At 43.4% G+C, this 10,774-nt stretch overlaps 1 protein-coding gene across 2 annotated transcripts in view; it reads left to right on the top strand.

Moving 5' to 3' along the window:
• Positions 1-10,774, top strand: part of MTRR (5-methyltetrahydrofolate-homocysteine methyltransferase reductase) — a 30,283-nt gene that overhangs the window by 7,401 nt on the left and 12,108 nt on the right. For both annotated transcript variants that reach the window (XM_046671456.1, XM_046671455.1), the window contains exons 5-9: positions 265-643; positions 5,565-5,687; positions 7,194-7,347; positions 8,225-8,313; positions 10,592-10,772. In XM_046671456.1, coding sequence (XP_046527412.1) covers positions 265-643; positions 5,565-5,687; positions 7,194-7,347; positions 8,225-8,313; positions 10,592-10,772 — 926 coding nt within the window. The remainder of the gene's footprint in view (positions 1-264; positions 644-5,564; positions 5,688-7,193; positions 7,348-8,224; positions 8,314-10,591; positions 10,773-10,774) is intronic.

Raw genomic sequence — 10,774 nt, 5'->3', positions numbered from 1 at the left:
CTAAAATATCTCCGTTTCTGTTCTCTGACCTTTATACATGGTCATATTTTTTACACCTCAGTGCTAATGAACACATAATGTTCTGTTTTTTAACTTAATTTTTCATTAGTATTTTTTGTATTCTGAATAGTCATCATATTTAGTATTTTTGACAGTTGCATAGCATTTTGGCAAATGGACAGACTGCCATTATCCCAATATTATGTATTTAAGTGGAGAATTTAGACATTTATTTTTTTTTCCTTTTTTATTACAATAATCCAGTTTAGAACTTGTGGTTGAGCCGTGGATTGACGGACTCTGGGCTGCCCTCACGAAGCATTTTATGTCAAGTAGAGGAAAACAGGAGATGAATGGAGCTCTCACAATGGCATCTAATGGCTCCTGGAGGACAGACCCCATGAAACCGGAACTGTTACACATCGAATCACAAGTGGAACTTCTGAGATTAGATGATTCAGGAAGAAAGAATTCTGAGGTTTTGGAACAAAATGCAGTGAACGGAGGTCAATCAAATGCTTTGGTTGCAGACTGTGAGTCTTCACTTACCCGTTCCATACCTCCACTTTCACAAGCCTCTCTGCATATTCCTGCTTTACCACCAGAATATTTACAGGTACATCTGCAGGAGCCTCTTGGCCAGGTAAGCAGTTTTACTTCATGCTTCATGCTATATTTTATCTTACCACAGGTGTTTTGTTTATTTGTATTTTTTTATTACAACAGAGGTTAATAGACTTTGGCCTATTGGCCAAATGTGGTCCACCACCTCTCTTTGGTGAATACAGTTTTACTGGAACACAGGCGTGCCCATCCATTGACATGTCTGTGCCTGCATCTGTGCTACCGTTGTGGAGTTGAGTAGTTACTGCAGTGGCCTGCCACGCGTCCATTACAGAAGTGGTTGTGTTATTATATTACGTCTGTCTTCGAAGAAGTATATGGTTAAGAGCTCAGTTTCTCCAATATTTTGGAGAATTAACTTCTTGGTTTCTCTTTTTAGATGTGAGTCAATCAAGGGCAAGTTGTTGTGGGCGGTCAGGAAATTATCTTAGCAACTAAACTTGAAGGACTTATTTGCCGTAAAGTCTCTTTCCCAGTGCGGATTTTTGGAATCTTGCATACTCTACTTTGGAGATTATTCTTTCTCTTGATAACATCTTATAGACCTGTTTTTGTCTATATTGAGTTTTCTTTTGTTTTTTATTTTTTTTGGCCTGGAGTATTTTTCCTATCAATAAATAAATGACTTTAAAGTGGTCTGTAAATTTTTGAGCATCAGGTTGAATAATAACTAATTTCTTCCCATGACTGCCAGTATATGGTACCCTGAAATTTCTTCCTGCATCCTTAGAGTAAATTTCCAATGCAGCCAAGCCGTCTTTGTTTAGAGTGGCTGACTGGAGTTCCGCTTTCTTACATGAACCACACCCTCAATGCAGCAATCATGATTTCTCGTCTCTTGTTTTCTTATTTTTAATGAAGAAAGACTTAGACATTTGGGAAACAATTTAAGTACAGCTTTCTAGTATATTAGAACTGTTCACAAACACCTGATACAATAGCAGTTTTTTAGCACATTTTAATAGTATCTTTCTAAAGCGTTCAGGTAAACAGGTATGTTTTTATGTAAACAACTATGGGTTATTGTTTTTGTGGTTGTACTTCCTTATTTTGTGAGTTAAGTGATATAATTACGGTAAGTACATTTTAGTTGGCTTTGGGAACAGACACAGCAACTCTAGTAAACATGTGACCCAACTGGCGGGAGCAGAGTACAGACATGGTAGAGCCCTTATCTGTGTGCCACAAGGATGGATACACATGGCAGAAGGCACAGCGAGCGCCGATTGCTCTGACAAGGTGCTTCAGTTAGGAGGAGGATCTGTAAGAGTTTCTTTCATAGTAGGTGTCATTAATAGACTTCAGTTGTTAATTGGTAATGTGGTTAAAAGATTTTTGAAATCTCAACCATTTAAGGGAAACTTGTATAAATCTGCTTAAAGGCTAAACTTAGAGGGCAAGGGATTGGAAAAGATTTTTTTTTAGGCATCCTCTTGGGATCATCACCTTGGGGAACTGGGGGTGTTGGTGGAACTGGATTTGGCAGAGTGGGCAGCTGAGCTTTAGTGCAGTCTCAACTAGGACCTCAGCCAGTCTCACTCCATACAGCATCTTTTCCCCATCACTGATGTCTCCACTGCTGTGGGGTCTCTGGATTGTATGATCCAAGCAGCAGGGCCTCGTATCAGCTCTTGGAGCTGCTGCAAAGCCCTTTCTCTCCTGCTCTCGGCCCCACTCAGAGTTGGCTGCCTTTCGTGTCACCTGGTGTTTGGGTTAGAGTAGTAATCCCACTTACGGATGTGCTGCCTCACATCCTAAAGAGGCCTACCAGGTGTTATGCTTCTCTCTAGGAGAAGTGAGGTACAAGATGCAGTAGTGTATTCTTACTGGGGAAAGGTGTCCTAACCTGCCCCAGACTGTTGGACTCCTGAAAATTATACTTACAGTTCGGGTCCTTCAGTCTGCATGGCGCATGAGGTCTTCCAAAGACTCCAACATACTGGCCACTTCTTGCTCATTCAGTCAGATTAGCATAATGTCATTGCTATAGTAGACTAGTGTGATGTTTTGCTGAATATCCAGATGGTCCACATTTTTTTAGACTGTCTTATAATAGTAGGCAGGAGCGGGGCCGGCTCTGTGGCCCAGTGGTTAAGTTCGCATGCTCCGCTTCGGCTGCCCAGGGTTTCGCTGGTTCGCATCCTGGGTGTGGGCATGGCACCACTCATCAGGCCACGTTGAGGCAGTGTCCCACATGCCACAACTAGAATGACCCACAACTAAAAGTATACAACTATCTACTGGGGGTATTTGGGGAGAAAAAGCAAAAAAAAAAAAAAAAACAATAGGAGCGTTATCACAGCCTTGAGGCAAAATTGTAAATATCTACCATTGTCTGTTCCAAGTGAAAGTATCTGGTTCTCTTTAGGGATAGAGATGGAAAAGAGCACATTAGCTAAATCCTGCCCATATGCCACATGCCTGCGGCCCTGTAAATCTGCTCTATCAAACGAAACCATCCAGTATGGAGGCCACGGTTGGGGCTGCTGCTGGTTTACTGTTATCCCCCAGGATCTATCTGGTTTTTGCAGAGACCAGACTTGTGAGTTAGATGGAGATATGATAGAGAGCATCCTCATATCCCTTAGATTTTTAAGGATGGTATTGATACTTGTCATTCCTCCCAGGGTGCTGTATCGTTTTTCATTTTCTATCTTGGTGAGGGGAGAGGACAGTGTCAAATTAAGAGGCTTCCTCTTGGCCTTCCTCACTGTGGTAGCTCTTAGCCCACAGGTCAGCAATCTATTTTGCAGGTTGCGCCAACTACCAAGTGACCACAGGAGGATCCAGGACCCAGTGGACCCGTTAAGCCAGACTTGGACCAGGGCTCCATTTACTGCCTGGCCCCATAGGTCTCACTGTATACATGGACCTGATGACACTTTGGGTTCCTGAGTAACAGCATCAACTCCGTCCCTCTTCTAGAGGTCCCTGAAATATCTGGGCATTCCCCTTTGCCCACTGTACATTCATCCCTTGGGAGAAGGACAGTAGGAAGCATTGCTGAGTACAGTTTCTGTGCTGTTGCAGAGGCCCTCCTCCTGGGGGCCTACTCTCTCCCAAAATCAGTGGGCGTCTGGAAACGCTCAGGTCCAGAAACTGGGCAAGAGATCTTGAATTTTCACTGGGGCAGCTGTCTGCAGCTTCCTGCTCATGGCTTCCTGATTTCTTTTCACTGTGAGGATTGATCTGGTTCCCATGAGGCTGCCTGTTTATTTTGACCCTCAGGATGCCATGTTCTCACCCATCTCCACTAATTCTGAAAGTCAGGCCCCTAGCCACCCCACCCCTCCAGCCTTCCTACTCCTATGATGATTGTGACCTCTGGCTTTGCTGGCTCAGTGCTGCCACCTTCCTCTGTTCTTTGGGGGTCCATGCTTTCCTGTTGCTGTTAGCTCTGGCCAGCTGGGAGGCCAGTCACGAATTTCTCAGAGATGGTGGTGCCCCTCGCACCAGCACAGGCCTGTTGGCCTTGGCAGTGGTGTGTTCTCTGGGTCTCTAGGGAACATCGTCATCTGCTGGGTTTTGGCCCTACATGGTTTTATCCACTCTGCTAGACCCACTTCCTGGAGTCTGTTAATCCTGTCTTCCAATGCTGGCCATAGAAGTCTTGGCAATTCTGACTCACTTAGTGCAGGTTCTTGCTTCTTCCTTGTTCTCGTAGCTGTGCTGTCAACATATTCACATCATCTCGAGGGTTTCTTGCCAGGGTGTTAAAGCCTGTGTCCTAGGAGAGTGTCCCAATTAGGAACACTCCTCTGTGCAAATTTATGTTCTGCCCTCTTGGCCTGGGACCCCAGCATTCTGTCTTGTGCCTACTCTTCTGGCGCATATTGCTGTGTCCTGTACTTTCTCAGAGTGTAGTCCCTTGCCTGCCTTCGCTGACCCAGCACATCTGCCTCCTGGTGTATTGTGACTTCACCCTAGTTATTGACCCTGCAGCCGGGAGAGGAGATGGGGTGCAGGGGTGGCGGCATGGATATATCATGCAGGGCAGAGGTCCCTGTGTTGTCTTAGTGAAAGAAGGGAATTCTTGCTGTTAATAGGAAGGAGTGGCCACTCCTGCAGGCTCCAAGAGTTAAGGGAATCTAGGGATTCAAGATTTCTCAACCCACTTGTCCATCTCCCAGCCTTCAGGTTCAGGAGTCCATTCTTTGCCTATCAGAGTCGGTCTGTAGCTTTCTCTGCCCTCAAGCTGCAAGAGATGAGTGCTTCCTTGTACACTACTGAGGATGTCTTCTAGCTTTCACACTTACTTTTTAATTGTTGACTAATTTTTCTCAGGTTTTTACATTTTTTTCAGAAGTGTCCAGGAAGCTTAGAAGTATCCCCCCAGTTCCACAGGCCTTCTCAGTACCATTTCCTCGTAGTTCTCAAGCACCTGATTCAGCGCATCAGCTGCTGTGTTCCCTCTCACTGGTACACAATCCCGCTTAGTTGTCGCACTGTTGCCTCGTGCTGTCTGTCTGCACTGCCAGCCAGATATGGAACATTCCCATCAATGAGAAAGCTCTGTTGAACAGCGCTGCCCACCACTCTTGAGAGTTCTTGTGATCATCCACACAGACACCTGCCAGCCTTAAGCATCTGTCATTTCGTTTAGAATCTCCTTCCTGAAATCTGCATGCATACTATTGCTTTTTGCATAGTTCATTAGGAAGACTGTTAGATCTTTATGTGAACACACTAATATTTGGTATTTTCAGTATGTATTTCAGAAATCCTAATGTCCAGTAGACAAGGAGTTTAAACTATGGATGAACTTCTTTTCTGCAAGATTGCGATGCATATGTCTGTAGCCATTTACCTTAGAAAAGAATGCTCAAATGGCCAGTAAGTTTCTTAAGATCCTACAGATCTCATGTAGTCACTAAGCGAGGCAGTGGTAAGTATAATTGAAGATTGTGTTTAGTAATATTTTGTCACATTTGTTTCTCAAGGAGGAAAGCCAGGTATCTGTGACTTCAGTGGATCCAATTTTTCAAGTTCCAATTTCAGAGGCAGTTCAACTGACTACAAATGATGCCATAAAAACCACTCTTCTGGTAGAATTGGACATTTCAGTAAGTTACAAGATTTATTTCTCGGCACAGTTATGTTGTCAAGAAGTGCAGAGACTTGTGTGGTGTTCTAGCCTGTATACTCAGGAAGAAAGAGTCTCTCAGAGGACAACTGGGCCTCTCTTCTGGACCTATCATCTTTTCTCCCCACCTCACACCTGTTTTCTTTTCACTTCAGGGAGGGACTAAAATGAGGAGTGACTGGAGGTGATTCAGCTTGAGAGAATAGTGTTGCTGCCTTACTCATTAAGTCACCAAAGGATAATGGAATCAGAAAAGCATTTTCCATATAAGAAGAGTCCCAGGGAGGAAGCTGTTCACCTGAGGTCAGCCAGCTAGTTGGAGCTCAGACTAGAGTCACATAATGGTTCATTTCTCATTCCTTTGAGAATCTGGAAAAAGTCACAGACCCCTCCCCAGAGAAATGATTATATATAAACATTTTGCATACGGTGTCAGGGAGATATGTACTACATCTCTGAATTCCAACCATGAGCCCTTCTCCCACCCGCCATCGAAATCCATTGACTTCAGGATAATCCTGAAACTTTGGTGCTTGAGTACACCTTCAAAGTCGTGTAGCTTGCCTCTTTATTTTGAAGAAGGTCCTGAGAAGTGAAGTGGGTTATGCTTTCAGAAAAGAGCACATCAAGGTTGTATACGTAGATGTAATTAAACTTCTAATAGAAAAAAAGAAATATGACAGGTGTCAAAACTAGATGGTTTTGTTTACATTCTATGGAGTAGCTCTGTTACTTCTTTTGAACATTTTAATCCATATTGTTAAATATTCTCTGTACACCAAAGCATTTTACTTTTTATTCTGCTGTTGTACACTTTTGTCATGAAGAGGCAAGGGTGGGCTGATTAGTGGGTCCAGTCTGTCTCCCTCCCAGGCTAGGACTGCGAGCGGGTGTAGTCAGATGCCCCTTTCCGGAACCCTGGGCTGCGTTCTGCCTCCGTCTGTCCATAGACGTGCTGTGGGAAGTGGCTCTGCCTCCAGCCCGTGTCTGTTCACAAGCTAGATGGTAGAACGTTTTATGCTCATTAAGGGAAATACAAAGTGTCCTCTCTCACCCCTGTTCCTCTCCAAAGGAAAGAAGAAAGAAAATTGAAAACACTGCCAACAGCCTTAAGTAGTTTCTTTTGCTCATAATGTGTGTGTGCCTGTATGTATGTTTTCATAAGAGGGATGTTTACGTGGGTTATTAAAACACTACCTAGTGAGGTCCCTGACTCTGTAGAAAAGAAGGGCTTAATTTCCATTCTACACATAGGCAGCAATGCAGGGCAGAACGCTGGATAACTACGTGATTTCTTTTTCACAGTACTCCTAATAAAAAGTATGTTCAGTTAGTTGGGCTTATTTGTTATTTTTTTACAACTAGCATTGTTTTGTTTCTAATTTGTATATTAAAATGGTCATATAATAAAAACTGTCTTTTTGTTACCCCACAACTAAAAGTCTAACCCATGCGATTTTTTTCTTTCATGTTGGTTCTTCTCTAGAAAACAGATTTTTCCTATCAGCCTGGAGATGCCTTCAACGTGATCTGTCCCAACAATGATTCTGAGGTACAGAACCTCCTACAAAGACTACAACTTGAAGACCGAAGAGAACACCGTGTCCTCTTGCAAATTAAGGCAGACACAAAGAAGAAAGGTACACCCTGAGCTCCTACTTCTTAGGGCATCCTTGGGCCAACAGATCAGAGGTGACAAGCGCGAGTACCTCCCTCCCATCCAAGGCCCTGTGTGGTTGCATGGATGCCCCGAGAGTCGGCCATGTGTCAGTGAGCAGGACAGAGGTGCTCGCTGGTCTTGCTGGCTTCTTAACTTCCACATCAGTTGCACTGAATGGGATGATGAGGGATTCCATGCTTATTGGACACTTAGGGACATTAAAAGTGAATGTAACTGTAGTCTTGGAGAAGCGGATTGGTTAGTGGGCTGGTTTGATAGTTTGCTTTTTGCAGTTAGCATTATTTTGTTTCTAAGTTCCTATGTTAAAATCATGATGCAGTGAAAACTATTGTTATATGAACCTTTATAGAAAGTTGTTTTCTTGTTATGTTTATTTCTCATAGTATGTTTATTCTTATTATGTAAAAAATAATTGTTTTTTCCGTAATTAGAGGAAGTCTTCTTTATTTGCTTGAATTTTCAAGTGGAGTTCAGACAGTTCTAAAATTCTTTCTGAAATAATATGTAATTTTAGTGGACCACTGCCATCTTTTGGCTTTTTTGTTACTTGGTTTTGGGAACCAAGGAAAGGAAAGGATAATTTTCCTTTTCTTTGTTTGATGTGCCTAGATTTGATAGATACAGCTAATAGTATAATGCTTTTGAATTTGTAATTATTTTTTTGTAAGGTGGGTTCTGCTGCTGTATTCATTTTGGGGGATTTTTTTGACTGAGTAAACATCGCCACAAATCGTATTACACTTTGATAGCCCTGTAATGTACATTACTACAGTTAATTGTGCTTTCGTTTTCTTCTTCATCTCCTGTGTCATGAACTCCTCCCTGTACCTGCAAAGGCGCATCCTTGCCCCAACATGTACCTGAGGGATGTTCTCTCCAGTTCATTCTTACCTGGTGCCTTGAAATACGAGCAGTTCCTAAAAAGGTATTTTTCTTTCTTCCTTGAGTAAATATTTAAAAGTACAGTCAGCTCCGTGTAGGATTTATTAAGTTTGGTCTTTGACCTTTGCAGGCTTAGAAAATGTGATCTTCATAGCATGTTTTCAAAATCATTCCCAAGAGAGTGTGGTATCTTTATAGGTGTCATTGTCACAGACAAATATTTTTACTTTGTGCTTTTATTGAATTTTGGTTTCTACTGAAAAGAGATTTTTTAGAATAGGGCTTTTTCTTAGACTTCTATTAGACGTGAACTTGATGTAGTGCATTAATCGGTGATGAAAGTGACCTGGATGACCTTGTTTATCCAGCTGCACCTTGACACTCTCTCTAATTGACGACAGGAAGCTATGAAAGTGTGGGCTTTCCTCCCTCCTGCCTCCTCTTTACTGTTAAGATTCCTTTTGTCTAAACCTCTGTAATTATTTCTGGTTAAGTTAGAATTCTTAAAGAAAAACATAAGGGTTTTGGTGGGCATATTGCTATTTGGATGAGTTTGGAGATAGAACAATCCACTAGATGTCAGTATTAGGCCAGGAACTACTGATTCCTCTGTCTCTCCAGCGGCTGGTAATGGGTAAACTTTCCAGGCTGGGCTTTGCCAGACTCGTATCGCCAAAGGGCGGGAATCTGCTGTTGTTGGGCCGCCCTCCCCGCAGTGCAGCTTTCATTAATGTGGTCCAGACCCGCCAACCTGGCCCGCCAAAGTGGGGTGCACTGGACTTAACTACGCCGTGAGGCCGTCCCCTAGAGTTGCTGTTTTAAAAATATTTATAATTTAAAGTTTAGTAGTGTTTGTCAGGTTCTCTACAAACAGTGCAATATTTTCTACTTTAGTACTGTAAATTTTCTATAATTAGAAAGTGAAAAATATTTTAAAGGATTTATAATTACCACTATTTTAGCCTGTAAGTTAGGAAATTTTGTTGGCTTTGAGAATTTGTGATGGAAAGTGTTCTTATAAACTGTTATCTGACCAGAGATCCAGACAGAGACGCAGGTGCCATTCATTCCAGAGTTTGCCGAGTGCCCGTGCTGTTCGGCTCTGTATCGAGCACTTTAGCTTGTTAGTCTCTGGGTCGTTTAGGCAGGAATTCTTAGCTAAACCCGGGGACACCTGTGACCCCCATGAAAACGGCTGTGTCGTCCATCCGTGACGTGATGGTGCTTGAGCCGTGGAATAGAAAGTAGCAGTCCCCGTGAGCACCTCAGATAGCATTTGACACAAATTACTTGCGGAGGTACTTTGTTCCTAAAGAACCCTTGAGTAATAACAGCTGTATAGGTCGTGTAATGGATAAGCTTAGAAGTGCATTGAAACCAAAAATTGTCATTGGCAAGTTTGATCTTTTGTCCAAGAGTTTGGGCTTGGTTTAGTCTTTGAGACTTGGGATTTGCGACTTTGTTTTGCTTTTATTTCTCAAAGAGGCTGCCTGTACATCAGTGCCCTTGGAGCTCAGGTGATGTTCATATTCTCTTTCCACAATGAATCTGAGGTGACTAAGAGTCCACGTATGGTTCTTGCTGTTCTGGCCCATGCCGTCTCTTCAGCCGTTTGTCCCACGTCCATGCTGAACTGCACGTGGTCCCCAGGAGCGCTGTGCCTTTGCCTGCCTCCTGTGCCTTCCCGTAGCCGTGCCATCTGTTTAGCCGCTCTTCGCTTCCCTTCTTTCACGTGGCCAGCCTTCACCTCCGTGTGTGTCCTGGGAAGCCCTGACATCCTGCGTGTGCCCCTAATGGGGCGGTTAGCCTATTGCACACTGATTACTCCTTGACTTCTGTTGCTCTCAGCAGCCTGTCAACCCTTACGGGCAGGCGAGGTGTCATGTTGTCCCCAGTGCCTCACCACCCATTGTCTGTCACATAAAGAGCACTTAACGGTTGTCACGTGTCAAAGTCTAGGTTGTCATCATCAGCTAAGACAAGAACAAGTATTGTGTCCAGAGATGAAATATTGAGTTATGAGACTTGCTGATTATTCTCACTCAGATGACCTGACATGTCGTTTGAGATCATACTTGAGACTGATTAGGTCAGTTCGGGATGTAGGGAAAGTGACCAAAAATAGAATGTAAAAGTGGGTTTTCCTAACAGACTGACATTAAAGCAAGTAGCAAATTAAATTCTTTTTTCCTGGCCTAGTGGCTCTCTCACTTTTTCTTGAATAATTGGGCATATCCCCAGGTAGATAATAACCAAATATTCTAACAGCCGTAACCACAGAGCACTTGGTAGTTTGTCTGCTTCCTTTGCTTTGGCCACAGGCATTTTTGCGAGCCCTGGTGGACTACACCAGCAATGGTGCAGAAAAGCGAAGGCTACAAGAGTTGTGCAGTCGACAAGGAGCGGCCGACTATAACCGTTTCGTAAGAGATGCCTGTGCCAGCTTGTTAGACCTCCTCCTCGCTTTCCCGTCCTGCCAGCCACCCCTCAGTGTCCTGCTCGGT

This window comes from Equus quagga, chromosome 9, assembly GCF_021613505.1.
Source record: "Equus quagga isolate Etosha38 chromosome 9, UCLA_HA_Equagga_1.0, whole genome shotgun sequence".
NCBI classification, from domain to species: domain Eukaryota; kingdom Metazoa; phylum Chordata; class Mammalia; order Perissodactyla; family Equidae; genus Equus; species Equus quagga.
Note: the sequence above shows the minus strand (reverse complement) of the source record. Positions and strands in the feature narration are given on the sequence as shown.